Source organism: Seriola lalandi, unplaced genomic scaffold (assembly GCF_002814215.2).
Source record: "Seriola lalandi dorsalis isolate HSWRI2012SDOR001 ecotype SW California unplaced genomic scaffold, Sedor1 jcf7180002054675, whole genome shotgun sequence".
Taxonomy (NCBI): Eukaryota; Metazoa; Chordata; class Actinopteri; order Carangiformes; family Carangidae; genus Seriola; species Seriola lalandi.
In genome coordinates this window covers 468,922-496,712 of record NW_019525228.1, presented here as the reverse complement: position 1 = coordinate 496,712, position 27,791 = coordinate 468,922, and the positions used below count along the sequence as shown (strand labels likewise).

The following is a 27,791-nucleotide window of genomic DNA, read 5'->3' as shown; positions in this document are numbered from 1 at the left end:
TGGCCTGGTTGAGCAGCGACGCTCCGAAGCCGAACAGCTTGGTCAGGCCGTCTTGGGCGGGAGGGGGGGCCTGACTCTGAGGTCTGTGGGCCGGCGAGGAGCCAGCGCTTCTGGTCTGGTCGTGGTGTCGCGCCATTGGTTGATGCATTGGAGAACCACGACCCAAATCGGGCTGGGAGGGCGCCTTGGTCAATCCGGGGAGGGGCACGGCGCCAGGGTGGGGAATCCGGGGACCACCAGGCTGACTGGGGCCTCCTGCGGGACCTCCAACAGCTCCTGGAGCCCCGGGACCTCTCTGGGAGTACGGGTCGGACCTCATGCCCTGCTGAGTCGGGGGGCCACCAGGGCCTGGGTGTCTCTGTAAGCCTGGGGAGGCGTGAGGCTGCGGGCCTGGCTGAGACGGAGGGTAGGTCTGAGGCTGAGACTGGGGGAACTGCTGGGACTGGGCGTAGGGCTGCGTCTGTCCATAGGACTGGGACTGTGGCTGATGCTGCTGTCGCTGGGGGGTCTGACTCTGTGCCAGTGGTTTGGGCTGCGCTGCTGCTGCGCTGCTGCTGCCGCCGGCTGCGTTGGCTGAGGCGCCGGCTGCTGAGGCTGGACGATGGGTTTGGCTTGGTGGGACGGAGAGTGAATCTGCTGTTGGCTCTTAGAGCGAGGCGTGGTCATATCAATGCCAAGAGCTCTCTGCATCTGACAGTTCAGACACAACCACTCCTGGACCTGCAGACGGAGAACAGACACGTTTCATGTTATTTTAACGTCTGAAAATCCACTTTTCACACTTTGAATTCCTAAAACTTCAGTCGGACATTTGAGTTTCTTTGAGATCTCATCTGGAATCTCAACAAGGTTCTGCAGGTTTGAGACGGAAGGAGTTACGTTTAGTTTGTGAAGAAAGAGCATCAGAGGCAAAGAGAGAAAGGAAATGAAGGAATAAATAAAGGCAGACGACACTATCGATATAAAACACTGACAGTCGTTCAGTCTCCCTTCAGAAGCTGACTCCTATTGATTCCTTTAAATATCACTGCTGACTCAGAGGGTGCACCAGTATCATCCAAACCACATGGACTCTGCATCCATCTACCATCCATCCATCCATCCATCCGTTCGTTCATTCATTCATCTCTTCATTCATTCAGCTTCAAAGCTGCAGATTATAGAGACACACAGAATACAGTCCGTCTCTCTCCTGAAAACTGGAGTGCAGAGAGAATAGTTGCAATCAACCAGAAATGGAGGGAGAGAGAAGTAAATCAACCACAAATTGACTGCAGCGATGAGTGATTGTCGAGCCGAAACCACAACCTGACACTGACACACACACACACACACACACACACACACACACACTCATAAATCCACACAGAAATCAAGTGCAGGCACAAGCAAAGACACAAACAACAGACATGACGAGAGACGCTCACAGTCAAATGAAATGAAATTGCACGACATCCTCCAGCATCTAAAAATAAAACTAAAACATCACCCCTCCTCCTCCTCCTCTTCCTCTTCTCCTGTCTTCCTCTCTCCTTCTCTTCTTCCTCCAGATGAGAGCTGATACTCCCTTGTGTCCGGACCTTGCTTGGCTCTCTAATTTCTCCCGACTGCAAACAACGCACACGCACACACACACTGGCAGCGTCTGTGTGAGCTGTGTGTGTGTGTGTGTGTGTGTGTGTCAGCCGGCTCTCGTCCTGTCCGTCCTGCTGGAGCTCTGCGACCCGGCTGCCATGAATCCTGCTATTTTAGCTCCTCTGCAGCCACAGCTAAGCTAGTAAATCTCTGCACGTTTCAAGCGTTTCTCCCATCCCCTTCCTTCCCACAATGCAATGCGCAAATGTACTGTGTCACCCCGCCTGCCAGGCACTAACCCCCCCCCCCTCCTGTCCCTCTCCTCCTAATTCTTTTTTTTTTTTTTTTTTTTGCAAGGTGCTACGGGACAAGTCGGTTGGGGAAGATGTGCAGAGCTGAGGGAATAAGAGCGCGCATCAGTCACGTAGCCTAACTAAGCACTTCCTCCCTCTGCGCCGTCCCAGCCTGCTTTGCTGTCTGGCATTTTCCAGCTTGACAGCATCACTGATCCCATGTTCTGTTAACTCAGCGGCTATAGCCACCGCTACAGCCTGACATCCTCCTTTTTCTCTCCTTTACATATTCTCTTTGAAGCTGTCTTTCCTCTCCTTCCTGCTTCTTCTTCTTCTTCTTTTCCCTACATCTTTACCCTCATTTCCCTGTTCCCTCTGTGATCAGGTTGAGAATGTAGGTCTGCTTCCCTGACTGGCTGAAGTGGAAACAGATTTGAAAGTATAATTTTTGCCGTGCAAGCTCCTCCCACGTCGTGCTGCCATAATTACATCTGATGAAGATGGCGAGAGGGAGATGAGGAGAGGTATACAGGGAGAGAAAGAAGAGGAAATCTGATTTTAATGAGTCCCTGTCTATCCTGTGCTTTTATAAGCGGCATCATGAGAGAGACTTGAAGGAGCGAGGGATGGAGGGATGGAGGGAGAGGATGGAGAGCGAGCGAAGAGCAGAGGGAAAGGAGTCAGCAGTTTTTTAATCCAGACAGCTCTTCAGCTCTCATCACGTCAGGCTTAATCAACAGCAGCAGCAGCACAGAATCCACTTCTGCTTCACTGTGGTTAAAACCAGCCAGTCGCTTCACCTGAGCTGCTTCTCACAGGTGAGGGAGCTTCAGTTCATCAAAACTATCTCACCTACATTCACTGCAACCTCGCTGTGCAGCTATTTCTGCTTGTGACATATTTTAGTCGCATTATATTTGCATGTCCTGTTCCCCATTTCTAATCTACGACCAGTTTTCATAAGGAAACGTCTTTGGAATCGTTCCAATAAAAACTGATCACAGCCGGATCCGCTGTAAAAATCACAGATAAATAACCTGAATTAATAAAACCTCCTGCAGGTTTTTCTTAAGGTTATTTTATTCAGTTTCAGGCTTTTTATTGCATCGTCCCTTTTGAATAAACGAGTAAAGACTCTCAGCTGCACAAGAACAAAGAATAAAGAATTAGATCATGAGTTAACCCTCGGAGGTCGACGGACATTTCTATCAATATCTTTGTGATATTACAGCGTAGAAATATGATTTAAATGTTGTTAAGATCTGTAGATTCTCCACTTTCTGTTTCATATTCTCATGAGATCGTACGTGAGTCAAAGCCGGAGCGAGAAGGCCTCGAAGCGGGCCTCTAAAATTTGGTTACAGCAGAGTGACAGACGACGCTGCGAAAACCTAATTATAGGCATTTATTATACATTTATCTGGTATTTCACTCACATATTGCTCAATTGTTCATGAACCTAAACCCATTTCAATTCATCCACATCAGTAAAAGGTTTGATTTGGAGAATTTCAAAAAACCGGGCTTCAGTTTTTCAGCATTTGGCCCAAATGATCTTTTTTCACGCGGCAAAGAGTCGACAAGGAGCTTCATTTCTTCAGCACTGACAGAAAAAAGCTTTCTTACATTAATATACATGTATGGAATAACTGCGTTGGACAGAGTGTGACAGAGTGTTTCTGTTTGCAGTCGAGGGTCAGTGAAGCTCACAGGAAGCTTCCAGTCTTCCCTAATAATAGAGCAGCCTGAGACCAGATCCAGACAGACAACATCCAACATGGTTTATGATCAGTAGCATCATCTGACCCCCCCCCCCGGCCCACTGAAGAGGCCCGACCCCAACGCTGAGACCTCAGCTCTGACACAGACTGATAAGCCGCTCACAGGACGCCTCTGACAGGTGTCTGCTGTGCCTCAGAGCGCCACAGTCCGGGCATCAGCTCCTGTTAGAACCTGTTTGCTACCGTCTCACATTTCTCCCAGACAGTCAGTGTGTGTGTGTGTGTGTGTGTGTGTGTCCGATATTCTCAGGCCTGTGGAAGTTATTACAAACACAAACGTCTTTTCTGAAAGGAGGAGAATTAGTCCTGACAATGTGCAGCTGCTGAGTCTGCACACAGGGAGGGAAACAGTCCGCCATTTTAACTAAGCAGGAAAATAAAGTCAGTATTTTCCTCTAACTCATCTGTGTAGGAGCAAATACATGTAATAACTATGTGCCAAACTTCATATATATAGACAACACGGAACCAGGGTGAATAGTTTAAATGGAAAAAGACACTAAAATAACATCACAACTGGAATTGTCTAATTTAATAATATTCATGAAAACAAAGGCCCTTAAAGCCGTGTCAGCTGGTTATTTTGGCGTCCATGTTTTATCCAACACGGCTAAGATTTGCTTTCAACTTTCTTTGATACTGAGTATCTATAAGCAACATCTATAATAGGAAGGAAATTCTAATTAATGCTTCTAAATATCAACAGATCTTCATATGTCAACAATGAACATTGAGCAAAAAGGAGTACAGGTTAAAATATTTGTTTTAAATTGAGATTTTGTCTTCAGTGTTTTCACTAAACTCTCAGTCCAGATGATTTATTACACTGTCATATATTATTTTACCGCACAGTTAAATGGATGCTGTGAACCAGAGTGGTCGTGTCACAACTTTATGATAAATACAAAATATTTCTTTTGATGCATCATGAAGAATAAATGTTGAGGAAGAAAAACTTGACTTGCGTTTCTCATAATTCTTGCATGAAAAAGTTTATGAGACAGAACCATCACCAGCCCACATTAGTCTGATGCACTCTTATTTAATTAACTATTTCACATGTAAAGAATTATGGACCATTATTTTGAAATAAAACTCTGGATCACTGACTTCCTGCTTCACTTTTCTTGCTGATGTTGCTTTTATATCTGTCTCTCCGTTTACTCGTCCACCCAGAGAGATTCACCCCTTTACACACTCACACACACACACACACACACTCACACACACACACACTCACACACACACTCACACACACACTCACACACACACTCACACACACACTCACAGATCTGAGCTCCTCTTGTAACAATGATTAACCTGGGGTCAGGTCTATCTATTCAAGAGGTTGAACTCTGTCAGTGCTGTGTCTCTATAACACACACACACACACACACACACACACAGTAATTGCAGCAGGTGTGCAGGTGTTAAACAGTTGAGCAGATGCTAAAACACAGAGATGTAACAGATACTGATCAGATCCGAGCAGATATTCGAGCTGGTTTCACGTCTCGCTGCAGAAATGTCTGAATGTGTTTTATCTTCAGTGACTGACGTGCAACACATCGATTCATGAACGTGCTCGTCTCAAGCTTCAACATGTCTGCCGCCTCTGCTTCAATCTCTGTTGTAATAATCATCATTGTCACGTCCTGTAACTGTCGCCATTATCATTTCTACATTTGTTTACTTTTGTGAGACCAATTTCATAACTGGAAAATTTATCTTGCATTTGTTATTTGCACATTGTTTTATTTTTGAGGGATAGTACTTTTATTTTGAAGGTATGTATGAAACTTTAATGAGATGTGAACATTTGAACCCTCACACAAAGACTTGTTCCCTCTTTGTGCAGCATGAAGCCAACGAGGTGTTTGTTTTGTTTTTCTTTATTTTACTTTGGTAAAATGTCAAGCTACATGCTACATGCTAATGTTGATGTTGAGAAGTTTTCACAGTGAGAAGTTTTCAAATATATCAGCATATATATATATATGCTGAGTGACCTGTGAGTGATCACGTGCTCTACAAATGAATTTCTCTTTCTGACTTTGTGTTGAAGACGCTGGAGTTTTTTATCCAACATGATGAGCACCACTTGTTGCTGTTGAAACTAACATGAAGCAGTTGAAGAAGTTTTTCCAGTCGACACATAGAAAACAAATGACAAAGATTTAATAAATGGCCGTTTGCTTGAATAACTGCGTTGTTTTTATCAGACGAGCAGAGTGGAGAGTGAAACATGTACACGGATAAAACTAATCTCTGTCAAAACAGTTGTAATATGATAATTAGCTCAAATCACGCAGCTCCAGTTTTGAGTGGAGGAGGCGAGTGGAAGCTCCACGGAGCAGAGTTCACCATGACTCTGATTTAATTTGTCATTAATTAGCCTGAAGACACGGAAAGAGGAGGGGGGAGGGGGACAAATATCCCGTCAAAGAGCTAAAACAGAACAGAGGGAGTTCTCCTCATCGTCTCTGTCCCTGTTTATCTCCTGATCACTGCTGAGTCACATCAGCTCCAGTGGCCGGCGGCACAAAACACCTCAGGTTTTCTACTGAAGTCTGACACTCAAGGTTTTATTTCTCCTTAGCTGAGGGGTTACTTCAGGGTGTTGCAAAGAATCTCTTAAAAGGTTTTTCCGTAGTTAAGGAAAAACAGTTAAGTTATTTCCAGCAGTGACAGAGATTTGACAGGAAGACATGAAACGCCGTGACTAAACCTGAACAGACAGAACGCGTGACAGAAAACTGCAGAGGAATCATGAAGATGCAGATAGAAGAAGATCCAAGACAGTCAGACAAATCATCAACTGACTGAGGGTCAAACTCTGGTCTCTGAGGCTTAACTGCCTCACACTTAAGGAATCACTTAAAGACTAAGATGAAGAGAAACCCTTAAATACTGAAGTGAACATTTTAAAGAAACCTAAAGGAGAAGACTTAAGGTGTTTCGTGCAACTGTTTTTATTCATTTATTTTTACTTTAAGGAAAATCTTAACTTAAGGTGTTTTGTCCAAGGGGCCCCCGGTGTGCAGGATTTATAGAACCAAGTATTTATATTAATAAAATAAAAACAATATTGAGATAAAAGTAAATAAGGGAAAAATGTGTCAAGTCATTCTCGTCCAATATGATTGAACAGGTGGATAATAAACTCATCTACATACTTTCTGTTAGGAGTGATGGTTTTATGTCACAACATCAGCTGACACTTCAAACGTCTCACTAACACTGTATTGGTACTTGGTTGTATAGCTGTAGTGCACGTGCACGCAGTGCTCCTGCACAGTCACACTCACTGTAACCAGGAGAGAGGCGGGAGCGGCCGGGCTCGCTCGTCCTGCTGGCGGCTCCACTGGAGCGTTGGGATGATAAATGCTTCAGATTTAAAGGAGCCTGACACATGTAGACCACCACACTGTGGCTTCTTCCTTTCATCTCACGCTCCAGTCCCTCATACTTCAAGCTGCAGGTCAGATTATTGCTCCTCCTATATATAATATTCTAACAAATATTGTTTATATATATATATATATGTTATTATGGCAGTTCAAGGTGGAATCACTGAGTCATGGTGTTGATGATTATTTCATCATGTGTCTGTGTTATATAAAAAATATGGACGTTAACGAGGTGAAACACTGGGTTTTCACTCCTCTGTCGACCCTCAATCATCAATAAACCGACATTAGTTTCATCTTTTTATGACACTGAGGAATCAGTGACATCACAAGAATGACAAACAAATATTTTCTGAAGCATCACAGCTTAACTTCAAGCTGTTGTCTTATTAAAGCTTCAGGAAACCTGAGTCTCTCTGCACCTGCTCTAGAAAACAGTGGGGGGGGAGAGAGAGAGAGAGAGGGGAGAGAGAGAGAGAGAGAGAGAGAGAGAGAGAGAGAGAGAGAGAGAGAGACAGCATCTGCTTTTATGAATCAGCTGAGATTTTTTTATTGCACAATTTCACTCAATATAGAGAAACAAGTAGAAGGTGGTTACTGGTTCCTTTACGACATGAGAGGGAGCTCGAATCAACGGAATCGCTCGCTGTAATTGGCTGACAGTGGCTGCGAATGTCATGTCATGTAAAGTAAATGAACTTGTTTGTGGTCTGAGTTGAGCTGCTGACATGAACACACACACTCTATACGTACAAACACACACACACACACAGACACACACACACACACACAGACACACACACAGACACACAAGCTCAAATCACACTCCTGTACCTCCATACGCTCCTCCACACAGGGACGTGTACACAGCTTTTAATAGACCCGTCTATCAACACCTTGCAGAGCGTCAGGGCAGAGGTGGGGTGGGGTGTGTGTGTGTGTGTGTGTGTGTGTGTGGGGGGCTGTTTACAGGGCGGAGGTAAGATTAATGTGGAGTGATGGAGACTGAGAACGAGAGAAGAGAGAACAGGTTCAGTCACATTTATTTAGGGAGAAATTTCATGAAACAGATTTAAAATCTTAAAGAAACAATATTAAACTATATATCATATTATATATTAAACTATGTATTCTAAGTCTAAGTTGTTGCAGGTCTGATGATATTAGATGTTTGGCAGCTGGAGGCAGGAGAAACTGTGACGATACGAGTTGTTGTTTGTTAATTGTAATAAAAGTCACTCTTAATTTTTAACCGTAAAAACATGGTGAAATAATTAATAATAAAACTGAACAGTAACTAGTTGCTTCAGCCTTTAGACAGCAGGTTAAAGGCATAATTAAAATTCAATATTACTTTAAAAAATAAACATGAAAATGAAATAAACTACTAATACTGATTTATATAAATATTTCAAAATAAAAGAAATTCATTCCTCTGAAGCTCTCCTTCAAAATAAGAGTTAACAGGATGTAAAACGGACTGAGGACATCCTGACTGTTCAGGTAAGTATCAGATCTATAGTGATATACCACATGTACATGTTGTGTGTATGTTATCTGGACTGTCAGTGACTGAAGCTCTTACACAGAGCGACTCCAGTGAGTGAACAGTTGGCGTGGCCGCTCGCCGTCACGGGGGCGTAGTAATGCACTGATCAATATTCCACACAGAGAGGATGTTCCAGGAACTATTCCCATGATGAAGCCCCGGGACCCTGCGGCTAATTACGGACACACACGCTCCTTCTACATGTCTTGTGAGGACAGCCGCCGACATGATGCATTCTGACCTTGACCACCACAGCTACATGCCCACACTGACCTCCATCTAATCTTAATCCACCCTCAGTCACTGAAGACGTAAACTGACCAAAATGTCCTCTCCTGTCGAGGACGTCCTCACCACCACACACACATCCAGCAGCGAGCACTCGAGCATCAAATGAATTTTACACAAACTTAACCCAATTACCCAGGATTACTGAAACGAACGAGGGGACGCGGAGGAGGAGTGGCCACAGAAGACTTGTCTCTGAAGAGCTGGACAAACACGAAGACACTGAGGAAGAGACTCAAGCTTCTATAGGTCGGCTTATTTTAAAGACCTCACACTTTAAAGTCTCTGACAGAATCAGAACACGTTGGCGGATTAAATGCTCGGGATGTTAATGACACTGAACACACGATCAAATTGATTAATTAATGTATAGAATAAAATCGTCATCACCATGGATCATTCATTAAGATCAAAGAGAAAACCGAGCAGTTGGTTACCAGGGTTTTATATCATGTGTCATACGTACGGTGGCTCAGGAGGGTCAAAACAAGGCCACAACATGATTACATGAAGAGTCCCAAAGAATAACTTAAAGAAAAAGTAATAGTATACATGGGCTGCTGCTCACTCCTGTTGTTGACCCGTCTGGGCCACCGTACTCTCTATTTTACACGATCTTCACTGTGACTGAAGACACTTTCATCCATCTTTTAAAAGCACTGATCCTCCTATTTTCAGGCGTCTCTGAGCAGCTTCTGAGCCTTTAGAGCCAATTGACAAAAAAAGAAAATTAACTAAAGGAGTCGCTTATTTCCCATAATCCACTGCAACGTCTGGAAAACTGTCCACTGCTACAAAAAGAAACGAACCTTGAAATGTAACATCTGAATACTCCAACTAATAACACTGCAGCTGACAGTTCATTCTCTGCTCTGTCCTGATGAATGGACGACACACACACACACAGACACACACACAACACACACACACACACACACACACACACGCACACACAGGTCTATCTCAGCATGATTACCATCAGCAAGCTCCTGGCCAGGAGAAAGTCATAAAACACACTCACCTCTCAATTCTGAGGCTGCACACACACAGACACACACACACACACACACACACACACACACACACACACACACACACACACACACACTACCTGTGTCATTCATTCATTGCCTCCTCTCGGTGAATAACCCCGAGCGGTCGATCGTATTGACCATCAGACGATGATGCACATTTCTTAATTAAAATCTGCCTCAGCACTTTGAGTCTGATCCTGTGTGTGTGTGTGTGTGTGTGTGTGTGTAATAGAGAGAGATATAGATACATAGATAGATTCTGTCTGTGTGTGTGTTGTTTGATCGATAGTAGATTTGAGTCAGACTGAAAAACAACACCGTGGGGTTTTGTGCAGTGGATGGATGGAAGAGAGTAAGAGCTCACAAAGCTTCTGGAAAACAGAGAGAGAACGAAGGAAGGCGTTGAAGGAGAGAGGAGAGGAGGAGAGAGAGAGGAGAGACAGAGTTTGTTTAATTGATTTAACATTTAAATTTTCTGCCTTGATTAGATTTCTTTGATGACTTGACGAACCCCACGAGGCAGACGTCGTATGGAGGACATTGCACCAAACGGTGTCAGTGTCGTCTCCAGGACAAAGACTCTGATAAGACATCTGTCCACGCCGGGCGCCGCAGGGCGCCGCCGCAGACCTGTTTGCAAAGGTATGAGAGTGTGTCATGAGTCGTATCACCTCCACCTCAAACAGTCTTATCACGCAGGGACAGCACCCAGTTCGCCTTTTAAAAACCTCCCCTGGTCAGTCCCCCCCCTTCATCAACCATCGCTCGCCCTCCCCCTCCTCTCTTGTCTTTTTATCTCCCACGTATCCCTCCCCTCCAGTGTGTGCGTGCGTGATAAGAGTAGACATCAGAGTTCGGGGGGTGGGGGGTCTAAAGTGTGTGGACACGCACAAACATGTGTGAAGGATCCGTGACGCAGGAAGTTTGTGAAAGCAGCAGCTGCGACGAGGCGACGACACGATCACCTGCTCCAGCAAACGCCACATCATCGCTCAGGTTCAAGAGACAAGGAATAACAGAGACAGTTTCTCCTGCAGGAGTCAATCAGTCACTAAATACTGGCTTCAGAAAACGTTATCAATATTATCAAACGTCTGCATCGTGTCAAGCAGACGACTGAATCCATACGATTCCAGCTGAAGTATTCAGCCGCTGGATCTGATCGTATGTTACATGATATTTATTTTCTTTTATATTTGACAAATGTGCCTCGACTGACTGATCATCATCACCTCTTATCTGTTTATTTATTTATTTATCCCTCACCTGTCGTTCTCAAAACATAAAAAATGTTCATAAATAAAAAGTTAAAAAAGAAAAAGAAAAGAAAAGAAAAGATAGAGACGGAGTTTGTTTCTCTTTTTAACCAACAGTCAAAGTCGCTCCCTCACCTGAAGCACAGAGTTCTTATTACTGAAGGCAAGACAGACAGACGGGACAAAGACAGACAGACAGACGGGACAAAGACAGACAGACAGACGGGACAAAGACAGACAACGTCTCAGCGGAGTCTGTTTATAGAAACTATATGAAGGAAGAGAGAAATATTTATAACATTAAGACTGAATCAAATTATGTCTCTCTCTCTCTCTCTGTATGTCTGTCTGTCTCTCTTTCTCTCTGTCTGTCTCTCTCCCTCTCTGTCTGTCTGTCTGTCTCTCTCTCTCTGTCTGTCTCTCTCTCTCTGTCTGTCTCTCTCTCTGTCTATCTCTCTCTCTGTCTCTCTCTCTGTTTCTCTCTCTCTCTGTCTGTCTGTCTCTCTCTCTCTCTGTCTGTCTCTGTCTCTCTCTGTCTGTCTTTCTGTCTGTCTCTCTTTGTCTGTCTGTCTGTCTCTCTCTCTCTCTGTCTCTCTCTCTGTCTCTCCCCAGACATTAATTATTTAAAGCAAATCATTATAAATTCCTGAGCTTGAACTCCTTGGATCGCAACTACACTAATGCTGTGTGTGTGTGTGTGTGTGTGTGTGTGTGTGTGTGTGTGTGTGTGTGTGTGTCTTGCTAATGCTGATCTGTAGAGTGTGTGTGTCTAGGTGTGTGTTGTTCGCCCGGGGCTCCCCTCTCTCTCTGTCTCGCCCGGCTGGAGCCTCTGTTCTCATGGTTTATGCAGTCCACCACCCCCGTCTCCCCCTGCTTCACTGCAACAGACTGATCTTCACCACACATGATGACAACTCCCATCCCTCCCCCATTTCTGCAGCACACCTCAGAGATGGACCGGGGGGGGGGGGTGAGAACTGGGAGTCAAAGACAGCAGAGACACTTCCTCGTCCATCTCTGTATCTGAGCAGAGCAGCATGTGAAGACTCATCAACTACAACAACAAACACACAGAGCCCCACACACACACACACACACACACACACACACACACACACACACACACGAGACGTCACTGCTGAGGGCCAGAGTTCGATGCCGTTACTGGTCCAGAGAACTGCTGCTGTCCAAAAACACAACTGCCAATGTTTGCAGAAAACAAACAAACTGAGACTGAGTCCAGTGTTTGTAACATAAATGAATAAATACATAAATTAGCAAAGAATTAAAAAAATGTAATCGCTCTACATCCAGCTGGTTGCAGGTTCTGACCAAATGTAGAAATGCTCTGAACCTTAAATGGTTGCAGGACTGAGGCAGATTAAAGCATATTTGATATTATGTAATATATATATATATATATATATATATATATATATATATATATATTTTTTAATACGATATATAATATACCTGACATGATAAAGTTTCCTTGAGAACTCTTGATAAAAATATGATTAAAAGACGTATGTTTGGTGTTATTAGGTCTTTATGAAGTATGGTTCATATAAATGTCATAAATAACAGTAATAAACACACAGGTGACTTTTTTTAGCTTCACACATCCCGCTGCATTAAAAGCCAGAGCTGCCTGGTCACAGTCTCCTCACCAGCTGAACCATAAACACATGCATTAAGTCACATTTCACCAGCTGTTAGCTCTTAGCTAACCACATTAAAAGTTATGTGAAGGACCTGGTGCCGTGCTAAGCTATTAGCCTACCACACAGATTTTACTCTCCTGATAAATGGAAATTATTGGTCTGTTGGCGACGACCACAGACAGGTTTCCCCGTTGATGATGATGATGAGTTGATGTGCTGGATGTGGATGAAGAGCATCAGGTGCATCTAACACCAAGTGTTACTGCAGATACCCACTAATGAATATCAACATGTTTAATGGAAGAATAAACCGTCTTGTTTTCAAGGAGGTTATTTTTGTAACAGCTCTGTAGCTCAACTCTTCAAACTTAAATCATGTTTACTGTGAGTCTATGTAGATGTTTTAATGCTACTTCTCAATGCTAATGTTTTAGCTGTTAGCTATACGGTAAGCTAATTCATGTCTACAAGAGTCTGGGGTAGTTGTAACATCAATACACACACGGACACAAATGTCTGATCACTACTATGGCTGACAGCAACTAATAAACATACTTGGCTCACACACACACACACACACACACACACACACACACACACACACACACACACACACACAGATGCAGCTGCTGTTGTTTAGTTTTCCATTTTGTTGTGTCTGCAGCTTTTGAGGAATCTTTGAAAAAGAAACAAGAAAATAATCGAGGTTTCTAGGAAGTGTCATTCGTTTTCATAAAACCAGGAAACAACAGAGTTGGTGACGTGACAGGAGTGAACACTGCTGCATGAAGGCTCCGCTCAGAAGACAGAGAAAAACGACTGACCAAAGACACAGAGAAGAGAAACAGCAGGAAAACGCTCTTGTTGTTTAGTTTATGTGCTAATTATGTTGTGAGTGTTTCTTGGTTGCTGATTTTGCCTGTTTGTTTGTTTGTGTGTGTGGTGTGTGTGTGGTGTGTGTGCACGGTGTGTTTGAGGTGTGTATGCGGTGTGTGCGTGGTGTGTGTGCGGTGTGTGTGCGGTGTGTGCGTGGTGTGTGTGCGGTGTGTGCGGTGTGTGTGTGTCCCGGTGGCCCTGATGATGCTGTTGCCATCACAGTCTCTCCCGGCAGATTTCTCCTTCTCAATGTTCCAACATGCCCACAGAGCTGCACGTATGGAAACATGCGGCATCACCTGGCACACACACACACACACACACACACAGATACAGATACAGTGACTTTCACCGTGGGTGACCTGGTTTCTATGGTGACGGTCGTGTTTGCCTTGTCAAGGTGAGAAAACTATTAAGGGCCCGGACCAAGACAAGCAGGTGTTAGGAAGAAAAAATGAAAAGAAGAGAAATACGAGGAAACAGGAAAAGAAGAAGAAGAAGAAGAAGAAGAAGAACAAGGTGAGAGCTGAAAGAGACAGAGGGAAAATAAAAGAACGATGAGTGGAGGGAAGGTTGGAAAAAGGAGGAAAGTGTACATCTTTTTGACTAATTAGAAAGGGCAGTAACTGAAACAGAAAAAGGGCAGTAAAAGAAAGAGAAAAGGGGCAGTAAAAGAAACAAACAGAAACAGAAAAAGGGCAGTAAAAGAAACAGAAATAGGGCAGTAACAGAAACAAACAGAAACAGAAAAAGGGCAGTAAAAGAAACAGAAATAGGGCAGTAACAGAAAAAGAAACAGGGCAGTAAAAGAAACAGAAAAGGGGCAGTAAAAGAAACAGAAACAGGGCAGTAACAGAAACAAACAGAAACAGAAAAAGGGCAGTAAAAGAAACAGAAACAGAAAAAAGGGCAGTAAAAGAAACAGAAATAGGGCAGTAACAGAAAAAGAAACAGGGCGGTAAAAGAAACAGAAAAAGGGCAGTAACAGAAAAAGAAACAGGGCAGTAAAAGAAACAGAAACAGGAACAGGGCAGTAACAGAAGCAGGGCAGTAAAAGAAACAGAAACAGAGCAGTAAAACAAACAAACAGAAACAGAAAAAGGGCAGTAAAAGAAACTGAAATAGGGCAGTAACAGAAAAAGAAACAGGGCAGTAAAAGAAACAGAAAAAGGGCGGTAAAAGAAACAGAAACAGGAACAGGGCAGTAACAGAAACAGAAATAGGGCAGTAACACAGACAGGGTTAGAGGTGTTATTCCCACTGAGGCCACTCAGAATCAGAGAGGGTTGAAAGAAAATAAAAATGACCTGCAAAACCGTGTGAAGATAAAAAGTCAGATCATCCTCTGCAGCGTGAATCAGTGATTCTGTCTCCAAACTTTCCAAAAACAAGCTGCTCGACTTTTAACCAGAAAACAACAAGAGATCACACGTCACACCAGTTTTATCTTCCCTCCACTGGCTCCCAGTCAAATTCAGCATCCATTTTAAAATACTGGTGCTCGCCTTTAGAGCCTTGCTCAAACAACCCAATACATTGCTGACCTCCTCCTGCCTAATATGACCAATCAGGCTCTTAGATCTGCTGAACAGAACTTACAGGCTTTTACCCAAACCTCTTATAAGACCAAGGGTGACCCAGCTTTTCAAGCCGTGGCACCCAAACTCAGGAACGCCCAACAACAGCAGGTTTACCAAGTGAAACAGCTTTAACTGTGAACAACAGGTATGTTAGACAGGAACAGAACTGTAACAGTAGATATGAACATGCAGCTAACTAGCTACCAGAGCGAGGTATAAAACGGCAACTGGATGTAGCTTGATAACCATCCAGAGTAAAGGTCTGTGTCCATGTGTAGTGTGATTATAGATCAGCTCGAGCTTCTATATTAATACTGTGAAAGTATCAAAGCCTCAGTCCACAGAGAAATGCACACAGCCTGTATTCAGAAACTGAGCCTTAAAACCAGCCGTCAGGACTTCTGGAACTTTGTGATGTCACAACAAAGCAGTCACCAAGCCCCGCCCACCTGGACCCACCATCCAAACCTTTGCAGGATTTGGTTTCTCTGAGTGTTTTTACCTGAAATCTGCTTTATTTTTATCAGATCACTCAGAAGGCAGTCAGCCAATCAGAAGAGAGGCTCAGAGCCTCCTCTCTTCTGATTGGCTCACCGACCTGTTGTTCCTAGAGCTCCAGAGAGAAGCCTGAGAGAGGAGATGTAAAACTACACTGAGATGGTTTTTGGTTCTCAAAACCACAAATATATCTTCTTATATAATGATATAAAATACGGAGCTTGAAGCAGCTGAACACTGTTTTGCTTTTTTCTAAACGGAGAGCAGACAGGACGGATTGTTTCTGGGGTGATGCCAAAGTTGTTGTTTTTTTTTCCTGGGATAGTAATTAACCGAATTAATCACCACCAACTTAATCTTTTCAGTTGTTCTCTATCAGTGCAGAACAATGAGGTATCGGTTGGACGAAAACCTCAGGGCAAATCTGGGTTCATACAAACCGTATATGTTCATCCTGTAACAAATATCACGTGTCACTGCTCACATATGGGAATATACATACACATGCACACATTCCTCCATTAAGCTAGATTTGTTCATGTATGTACCGTGTGTGTGTGTGTGTGTGTGTGTGTGTGTGTCTCCGCTGAGCTGTCAGTGCAACTGGAGGTTTTCAAACAGGATTTCTGCTGCTTGCTGGAGGTTTTATGCCGACGCTCGGGCTTTCGCTTCGCCGCTCGCTCACAGACAGACAGCCGAGCATGACAGACCACTTCCTCTACCGCAGAGAAGGAGAGAGGGGAGGAGAGGAGGAGGGAGAGAGAGAGAGAGAGAGAGAGAGAGAGAGAGGTGGATAAGAAGGAAGATTTTGACCTGAGATGCTGAGAATGAAGAAAGGAGAGGACGGAGACTGAGAGAAAAAGTCTGAGCTCTAGTTAGTTTGGAAAATGGGGGGAAATTATATTTGCTTGGAAAAGGCTTCACCCACTTTTCAGTAAAGTTGAAAGGTGGAGTTTGAGACGTGATTATTTTCAACACTTAATATGAAACTTAATTGCATGTCAGGATTCAGGCAATCATTTTAAACTCTCCCTGGCAGCTCGGTAATGACTAAAATAAATTATTTGTGACTGCTCTTTGGTCTGCCGTATGATTTCACCTAAGCCAGTGTTTTCTGCAACTCAATTAGGATTACTGTCAGTGGCGGGAAGCTCTCAGACAGTTCAGACGGTGGGAAACAGTTTGCCAATAACAATTTAGCGTGGTACAAACCAACTCCTGCTTTTCTGCTGTAAAACATCTGGCTTGGTTTCAGCTGGTGGAGATATTCCACCTTCTCATTTAGTTAGAAACTGACAACACGACGATGATCAGATCTGTGAGTGAAATGTGTCAAAAACAAACAGAGTAAAAATTAATATCTCTGGTGTCGCACACGGAAACTGTTTTCATGGATGTTTGCAGACGACAGGTTGAAACCATGTAACGGTACAGGAAGTCCGGGTCGGTTATCAAAATAAAGGTAGATGATGTAGAGAACTGAGAACAAAATTAATGTATCAGTAATTTTCTACATGCTGCATTTTAATGGATCTTTAATTTATCATTATATGATTCATTTATTTATCTGCTGTAACATCAATAATACTGATGTGCATTTCTTGTGTTCAAGAAACAACAATTCATTAGAGTTACAAGACAGATAGATACTTTATTTATTCCCGAGGGGAAATTCATGTTTACAACTTTACAATTACACCTTTATGTTTAGGAGTTAAATTCAGAAAAATAAAAAGTTTTTCATGTCTCACTGTGGTGAATACAGACAGAACCGTCACATACAGTGACCGGCCCGTCACTCGTTTATGGGCCTGAGGTCAGGTTCAGATTAATGTCAGGGAAAAACTGTGGTTTGATTAACTTTAGTGAACACGTCTCGTGTTTTTCTTCAGAGTCTCAGATGAATGTGGAGCCTTTTATATAAAGATCAGTTCGTTCTGAAACATTAAATAAAGATCTGAGCAGCAGAAGAAAAGCAGGAGACAAAGGCTTCGTGATGAGCTCACACCAGCCTCTATATTTATTCCCGCTCTAGGTGTCGTCTGAATTATAATCATTACGCTCCGTCTGCGGTGATGAAAATACTTCCTCTCATTCAGTCGGCGCGGTCACGTCCGTCATTACGGAGAGAACGGTCGTTGTTTTTGGTCCTTGTGAGCGACCGGCTCCGTTCCTCTGGAGGGAAACTGCCATTAGGGTGATAAATGTATTATGTCATTAGCAGGAAATGTAAGAGGTAATTACCAAAGTGTCATTCCTGTAACCTGTATCAGGAGCATTATTATTATTATCAGCAGCAGCAGCAGCAGCTCAGCTATCAGGGACAGGGACACCAGCGCAGGTCCACGCACACTCCGGAGACAGGTGCTCATCATGTCGTGGGTTTGAGTCTGTAGCATGGCGTCACACACAGACATGAGTGATGGTGAACTACAGAGAAGTGCTTTCAGAAGCACAGAGAGATGATTACTCAGCTCCAACACTCACCTTGGTAAGACGTAAAGAAATCCTTTAACATGTGTGTGTGTACTCAAGGTTTGCTTACTAGCTTTTTCAGGGCTTTTAGCCACGTGTCACGGACTTCATCAGTGAATAGATCCGGATCAGATCTCATCACATGCCCACACTGTGGAGTGTTGGTCACACGGTCAACAATATTCTACCACACAGGTCATGTGATGACACTTGAGCCAGTTCTTAGCTTGGATGAAAACCATGAGATGAGTGGTTGAGAGCTCAGGTCTTTAAGGTCGTATTATTTTGTCACATGTTTTGGCTTCAAGAGATTGTGTTTATTTGTAATATCCTCCATCAGATCATTTTAAAATGATATATTTGATGTTTTGTTCAGTGTCACAGCTGTATCTTTACATGCTAACGGGTCTGTGGGTGCGTGGGTGCGTTGCGTGCGTGCGTGCGTGCGTGCGTGCGTGCGGCATCAGTGAACAAAGTTCAGGTGATGACGATAATGTTGCAGTTTCTGTGTGGGAGGGTGGGGGGCGAGCGACTGTGAGGTTTAATTAGCCGTGGTAAAGTAGTGGAATAGCTGCGAAGTGAAATGAGCTGGAACGTTCTGCAGATGAGATGTCAACGGCGGCGATAACGTCCGTGGTCACATCCGTGTAAATCTGTCTCCATGTACCTGTGTGCACCGCCTCTTACTTTACTCTTTGTTTTGTTCGATCACTCTCTCCTCATCTCTTCTCTGACTTCCTGTCTCTGGATGCGACTCTCTCTGTCGGCACGGCAACACCCTCCCTCCCTCCCTCTCTTATTTCCCTCCTTCTTTCTCATTCACTCGTCGTTTGAGGAGCAAGTCCTCGATCAGAAATCTGGATTGATTTCACAGAAATACAGTATCTTAGATTCATTATTTGTAAAATTGTCAATCTAGAAATAATAAAATAAAGTAGAAACATGATTCATCTGCAGTGACACACGCAGGTCCTGTCCTCACTGGGCAAATAAAACCACCTGTGTTCAGCTTTCCTGACAAATGCCACCTCTTCATCCCAGTGTGAATATTGACCGTGGTTTCAGAAAACATCTTCATCAATTTAAAAGGAACACAACAGGAAGTGTTTCCAGGGGACAGTTTAAACGATGGTGTGTACGCTCTCAATGGTGCCTCAGTAGAAGAAGTTGTTTTGCTGCTTTTGAGCCTCATTATTTTCTTCTTCACTTGCACGGTCACCTCTTGACTTCACCTCACAATCTAAATGGAAACTCTTAGTCAACTCTGAGTGTTTGTGCATCAACTGAAGTCAAAATGACAAACAGCTGCTAAAGGAAACATTTAACAACCAACTGTCCAATTACTTTTGAACCCATGTGTTTGATGGGATATATGTCGAAATGAACCGACGCAAATGAAGTTTTATCTGAAGATGAATGTGTTGAAGCCTGAAGAACAAAGAGTGTGTCACTGCCCAAACTCGCATGTTGTTAATCCTGCTCCGTGTCTCAGCAGTAACGAGACTTTAATGGTTAGAGATGCTCAATGGTTCATCAGTCACACAAACAGTTGTTAATCTGCAGCCGCTGCAAAACTCAATCAACAAAACTGACTGTGTGTGTCTGTGTGTGTTTGTGTGTGTTAATGATTACTGAAAACAATCAAGTCACACACACACACACACACACACACTCTCTCTCTCACATAAATACAGTGCGTGACAGGCAGGTGTTGAGATTTGAGAGGAGGGAACAGAGAAGAACAATCTGCAGATTTCTCTTGAAACTAATTAATCCACCTGACTCACACACACACACATATTTCCATTAGCAGCACGGCGTGCACGCTGAGTCTAAAATTAGCACGCAGTCTGTTGAACAACAAACAGGCTACAGGGAGGAAGACGTGCTGCCAAAGGGCTTCGATGACAAATGGCTGAGAGACGAGTCGAGGCCGAGCAGCTTCAAGAAAAACCACCGAACATCTTCACTGTGAAACTCAGTCACACTCGTTTTACACGTTCACACCATAAACTTCTACAGGGATGTTACCGTCACAACTACAGTCGGTTTCAAAGCATAACAACAAAGGAAACATGGGTTTGTTTATGTTTGTTCACAGAGGACGACAGTAAGAAAAGTTCATTTACTTCAGTTCTGTACTTTTTTCAGAAACTTGTGACTTTTGACTCTATTGCATTTCTATGAAGTGCTCTTACTTTGAAACAGAGCTTTTAGTCAGCGAAATGGATTTTATTTTATTTTGAAAATGTGATAGACATACACTGTGTTGATCACAGGAGAAAAACCAATCACAGCCCACTCCTCCACTGTCAGCCATGTTTGACCCTGTCAGTGTCCTGAAGATGGAGATTCTGATCTGAAGTCTGTGTTTGAAGGTTTACAAATAAAGATTTATTTAGTTTGAAATGTTTGCTGAGTTTACCACGACCAGACTTCATCACTGACTAAAAACTATAAGAAATGTAAAAACAACAATGGCTCCTTTTGTTGATTCAATTTGTTTTGATGTCCATGTCTACAGTCTGTGTGTCATATTCTACAGGTTCAACAGTCAGTCAGTCAGTAGGTTGTTTTAGACTCAACAGTTTATGTAAATGTTGAACAAAACAACAATGTGTTGACATAAAAGAATGTACTTTTGAATACTTCAGTATTTTAAAACCAAGTTCTCCAGTACTTTAACTCCAGTAAAAATCTGACTGAACCACTGTCACTTGTATTGTATTGTAATATTTGACCTGGAGGGTCTAAACTCTGACTTTCTCCACCTCTGTTTGTTTAGATCAACATCTGCATTTCCATATAAACAAATGTCTTTCTTACTATTTTTCATTTAATTTTCCATAACGTCCAGTTTACGTCTTCAACACCGGCCTCATCTAAGTTTTTACATTTGCAGGTTTAAACATTGTCTGAGACGCAGGAAGTGACTCGTTTAATGTTTGTGGAAGAAGAAACTAAAGCTGTTGTAGAATCAAAAGTGTCATTAATGAGGAAGTAATGAGTAAAAACATCAGTGGACATTTTGATTTCAGGACTTCTGAATTGTGATTATTTGTTGTAACAACAGTTGTTGTTGTCGTAATGACATTTCCACTGAGCCGCCCACTCAAGGCACTCTGGCTAAAAGCCTCTGCAGGCATTACATACCTCTCACTAATGGCCTATGAAGTCACGTTCATCAACATACTGTAAATGCATCAAGTGTTGAAGCATCAAGTGTTGAAATACAATTAAAGAAAAGTCAATAAATTGTTATTAGCTTCCCGTCGTTCCACTTTGTCCGGGCTAGAAATGGTTTCAGGATGTGAGAGCTCACAGAGGGCGACAGGAAGCTCCAGCTCTTTGTCCAGTTTCAATTTCTGTTGAGTGTCAAACCTCTGTGTCTTTTATAGCGACCGAAATGTATTGAAAAGTTTGAAGTACCAAAAGATGTTTGTAATCTTGTTTAATTTGATCTGATGGTTAAATCATCTTTGCTGATTTCAGATCAGTTTTCATTGAGGCAAAGACATGAGCATTTAAAATGTTTGGCTTCATTTGTTAAATGCAAAAAAGGGTTTTTAAAAACATGTTTATATTTCTCAAAGTAAGGTGTTATAAAGGATTCTGTTTTGGTATCGACATATGTGTATTATATATATATATATATATATATATATATATATATATATATACATATCAGGTATTGTATCAGAGCTGCACAAGTAATCAAAATATAATCGAAATCTCAATATTGACCCAGTTCAATATCCAAATCACAGCAGCTGCAGTTTTGACACATCGTTGAGCATTGTTAGCATTAGCATTGTTAGCACCAACAGTGTTGTGGAGCTGCAGAGACGCCCCGACCTACAGATCATATTCTCCAGAAGTAAAGGAACTAAAATCACATCATCGTCATTTTTAAATTTCTTTTAGTGAAATTGCAGAAACAATCATTCACACTGAAATTTTACTCATAACACAATATTATTTATTTATTTATTTTTTTTTGCATTTTGTGCAGCCTTAATCAGCACTAACAAACTTCAGTTCGTTCGTTGGTTTTACTCCGACAATAATTTGTGCTCCAGTGTTGTGGCAGAAATTCTATTTAATCTGAGGAAAAGGAACCAAAGAGTTTATCAGTAGTATCAGTTCTATAGCTGTGATATTTAATGTTATGCTTTAATGTTGTAATGATGTAACACTGGGCTAAAGCGAAGTAAGAGAAACTAATTACGAGAACCCTGGTGCTCTGACATTAACTGACACACTTTAATCCAGTTATGAAGCCTGTTGACCTTCCACTTTCAAAGGCAGATAGCAGCACACGGTTTTATTCATGTTGTCACCAAGAATCCCGCCCACTGAGCCCGACATCGACCAATGAGATTCCCTGCGTCTCCAGAGCTGCTTAGAAACAAAAACTCCATCCCAGCGAATCAATGATGCTCTGAAAACTGGCTCAAACTCCAGCTGTGAGTGAGCGGCTGTACCAAACATTTAAAGGCCACGGTTAATTGGAAACAAACATTTTTCTCAATCCCAGAACATCTGGTGACAACGTGAACCCGTCCAGTATATCAGTATATCATACCCAGTACTCCAGCATGAGCCACCACAGTGAGGGTTTTTAACGTCTTCCCCAGGTGTATTTGTTCAGGGATTGAATAATTTGTTTAAATGAGTTGCAAATACACGATGTGTGGGAGTTTCAGCGTCCCTCATCCATATTTATAAGAGCTGCAACACTCAGGGTTGATCCTTTTAAGGTGCTAAACTGACAACGCCAGCGAGCAGCACACATCACCCACAGAAACATCAAATGAGTTTCATCTGCTTCACTCTATACTTATCCATTTCAGACAGAAAAATGCCACCTGTAATTCTGCAGGAGACATTTCTGAAACAGATAATTCTTGTCTCAAAGGAGGGAAAGAAAAGAGACAGAAAAATGATTCATAATATAACGACGGAGGAAATTATCTCTTGAGAACAGTGGCAGAATTTCTGACATGCTAACAGGCTCACAACGACAATGCTAACATGCTAATGTTTAGCAGGTATAATGTTTACCGTGTTCACCATCTTATTCTAGCACGTTAGCATGCTATCATCTGCACTAAACACAAAGTTTAGTGTTGCAGTTGCCTTGACAACCAGTTGCGCTGTCGCTTAACAAGAGTTTCGGCCAGCGTCGTTTTTACAAGACAAGAGGTTATAATACGTCCTCTGAGCAGCTACTTCTTCAGCTACAGTGCAATGCTATCAGAAAGCAGCTAGTAAGTTAGCATGCTAACTTCAGTAGAACAGATGTGATAGAGACAAGCATTAACATTGGTGTTTCTCTCCACCTCTGGACACAGATGTTAGTGAGTAAAGGAAAAAAGTTTGATGCAGAACTCACAACGTTTCTTCTAGACTGGTGAGTAAACAGTTGCTAATGCTAACGTTAGCTATGTAGCAATAGCAAAAGCTTCTCCTGACACCAGGAAAAATATGTATTTGACGTTAGCATATTTTTTGTTTCGGTTTCCAAGAACGAGGCCTGATCACCAAATGAATTTCATATGAACTATTATACTGTCACACCCCAAACTATACAAACAGTACGTATACTTTGGTGCAAACGTCGACCGCGAATCATACGACACAAACCTCCATTAACACCGTGAAAGCCATCTTTCCCGAATCAAATACAGCAGCAGTAATCTCTCTCTGATCCTCCTCTCTGGCCTGATAATTGGTGTCACTCTCCTGATTTAGCCTGCTAAATGTTATCTGATGAAAAAGGCATCAGAACGTAACAAGATATGGACGCTGGCAGTGCTTATTAGATTACCAGGACAGAGGGTTCGTTGATTAACTACGATAATGACAGAGGAAGCTGAGTTGAAGTATTAATCTGTAATTCTACAAAGAACGTGGGGCGGGCGACGCTCGACACACAGCTGGAGAAATCTTATCAGTGTGTGTGTTTAAGACAAAATGGTTCATGCATCGGTTTATTTATCATATTTGAATTTTTTATACTCCTCATTTCTCAAGATATTGTTCCTTCAATTAAGTCATCATCATTTATATATGAAGCATGCCAGGACCACACTCTGTGCTCGTTTAATAGTCATGATGAAACATATCCCACCTGTTAATATTAAATAATCTCTTTATCTTGCCTGAGTAAGTCTGTTAAACGTTGTGTGTGCGTCGGATGTGGAGCCTGGCACCACTTATTAGATTACCAGGACACACAGCACATTGATTAGCTGTGATAATAAAGGATAATGTTCAGTTTAAGTATTAATCCATAGCAGCAGACACAACAAGGCTGGAGCTCTGCCACACACAGCCAAGGGATTTCACTGAGGGATTTTCTTCTCTGCTTTTTGTTTTGTTTTGCTTTTTTTATTTACTAAAATTGTTGACAAAAGTTTTTAAGGAAGTTTAAATGTTTATGTGCTTGTGTGTTTTTTATTTTGGCTTAAAAAGAGCAAAACATCACTAAGAATATACAGTTTATACAATATGCTTATTATATAATATTATATTATAATCTTTTAGATATTATATTAATATTGATATTGTCATTTTGCACTTTTTCTTTCTTTGTTCTGTCATTTTGTTGCTGTAATACTAAAGATTTCCCCATAACTCAAACTCTCCAACTATATTTCAATCCATGATGCATCACTGTCAACATGAAGTATGCCTTCTTTAAACTGTCTGGGTAGATATAAGCAGAATAAAATAAAACCCTAGAAGAATGTTTAAGAGCTCATGCTTTTATATTTATTTTCATATTATTAAAAGTGACTGGAGTAAATAAGCAGATGTTACACGGTGATGTGTTTTAATTGTAAACAGCTGTCAGGATAAGTCACCTGAATGTTTCAAACAGCATCTGATTATTAAATTAGCAGCACTGAGGGAGCATTGATTAGCAAGGATAAAAACAGAGAAGATAGTGAGTGTTAATCCACAGAGAGAGAGATAATCCATAATTCATAAGAACCCAAACACGAGTATAGATCTGTGGAACTAGTGTGTGATTAATGGAAATATCTAATTAGTAATCATGCAAGTAACTCCGCCCCTCCTTCTACACACGTGTACAACAGGAAGTGGCTTGATTAATGCTGATGTTTTTGCTTTTTTCATTTTCCCCTATAGGAAAAACCCATGGGTTCCTTCAATTAATTAACATTGCAATTTATTGTACAAGCCTCTTGCATGAATAAGTGGGGTTGACTGTGTGTGTGTGTGTGTGTGTGTGTGTGTGCGTGTGTGTTTATCTATCACAAGTGCAGTCCAAATCCCTAAGTCAGGGGCCTCCCTCCACTTCACTAGCATTATCCACCATTATTAACCTGTAGTAGTCTCTCTCTCTCACTCACACACACACGCACACAAACACGCACGCACGCACACACGCACGCACGCACACACACACACACACACACACACACACACACACACACACACACACACACACACACTCCACCTTGAACTGCAGTGAACCAATCACAGTCTCATAAACACAGATTCAGGGTTTCATAAGTCACAAACCTCAGGAACCAATCCTGTCAACCTGTGGGGACAGGGGGCGGGGCTAAATACACCTGAAACTTTGTCAGTACAGAGAGAGAGAGTTAGCATGAGTGACCAGCTTCAGATCCAGTTTTTATGAGTGAAAACATGTTAAAATCAATATGACTCATGTTTTAATCATTTTCCAAATTAAAAGTAGGAATCTGAGAAATAACAGTAATATATTTTTAATGTAACATCAGTGGATCAGCATTCTTACCTTGAGCAGTATTAGTCATTTACTATCTCTCAGCAGTGGAGGCTAATTTGTTAGCATGGAGCATCAGGGTGAGTGGACAGAGTGTGAGTGTGCTCGGCACACATGGACGACTTTGTTGCCAATGTTCTCCCCCACAAAAGCAAATGAAAGTGCGACACAACAACACAAACACAGTCGTTTGTTTGTTTGTTTATCGCGCTGTCAGCCAATGAGAAGCTCCTGGAGCTGAACCAGTGAGAACCAGTGAGAACCAGCGTGGCAGATACATCACATGTTCTCTCTGTCTGAAGTCCTTCCTGTCTGCACACGGAGGCTGAGATGATATTTGTCACCAGACCCCGACGCCAAGCAAGAGCCTCTTCACCTCCTCCGTCCTCCTCATCCCTCCATCCACCTGTGAACACCTTTACAGCCACACTGATCCGTCCTTTCTTTCTTTCTATCTTTCTCTGCTTCTCTTTTTCCTCTGTCTATCTTTAAATAGAGTACTGTGCTGTTTGGCTTCCTGTCTCCACAAAATACCTGAGCACAATGAACTGTCTCTCTCTCTCTCTCTCTCTCTGGCTCTCTCACTCACACGCACACGCACACTCACACTCACACGCACACTCTTTCACGACCCGTGTGTCTTGCCTCGGCGCATTAATGGAGATTCTGTCAGAGCCTCTGGAAGGAATTACTGCCACTTGCTGAGCCTTTACACTCGCTGTCTATCACAAATACACACAAAGAACTACAGTACAAAGTCATACACACACACACACACACACACACACACACACACACACATCTTTTATACTGTCTTCCTTTCATTCTTTTGCTCGCTCATGTATTTTCTCTTTCTTAAATTACTGACTCTTTACATTTAATTAAATACATATAAACATACACACAGTTAAAACTTGCCATGATCGTTTTTTTTAAATATTATTTTCAACAAAAAGGTTTTATTTTCAACAAGAAAAGGAAGATTTGTAAGAAGGAACAGATTTCAGATTCTCTCTCTCTCTCTTTATGACCTCCTTTATCTCCGTCGCCTCAAACCGTCTCTCTCACCCAGCTGCAGCTCTTTCACTTCATTCACTCTTTAACTCAGTCTCAGATCTTTGATTCCTCTCAGGCATTGGAAATGTAAGGACACACACACACACACACACACACACACACACACACACACGTCAGGTCTTACCTCAGTGAGGTGTGGGTTGGGGTTGAATCCGCACTGGTTGCAGACGGTGGCCTTACACTGGGTGCAGGTGTTGTAGTTGGGTACAGCCGGTGGGTTGGACAGCTCTGTGGTGGTGCACACCGGGCACAGCTTGCTGCTCGGCATGGGCGCGATCTGGGGCAGCGAGTAGGGCGAGGTGGGCGTCACGCCGCGGTCTGGAGACACCGATGCAGACCGGCCCGTCCTGGAGCCGCCCGATCCGCTGAAATCCACCTGGAGGTTTCGGCGGGACGCGTGCTGACCGGGACTCTGACCCATGCCGCCTCCCATGCCGGACCCGGCGGGACCGTGACCCATGCTGTGACCGGACCCCGCGCCCTGCCCCATGCCAGACCCCTGGCTGGACTGCATGTGTCGGGGGGATGTGGGGCTTTCGTGAGTTGCCAGGCGGTACGGCTCAGCAGCTCTGGACCCTATTCCTCCACCAGTACCCATACCTGCTCCTATCCCTCCTCTCATTCCTCCTGCGCCCATCCCTCCTCCTCCCAT

The 27,791-nt window shown here is 42.8% G+C and overlaps 1 protein-coding gene across 1 annotated transcript; it reads right to left on the bottom strand.

Annotated features, from left to right (window-relative positions):
• Window positions 1-315: 315 nt before the first annotated feature.
• On the bottom strand, window positions 316-27,791 carry LOC147818235 (uncharacterized). Its single transcript, XM_087178077.1, has 2 exons — window positions 27,264-27,791; window positions 316-720 (listed from the first exon to the last, which is right to left on the bottom strand). Exons 1-2 carry the CDS (start codon window positions 27,789-27,791, stop codon window positions 316-318), a joined length of 933 nt encoding a protein of 310 aa, XP_087034203.1.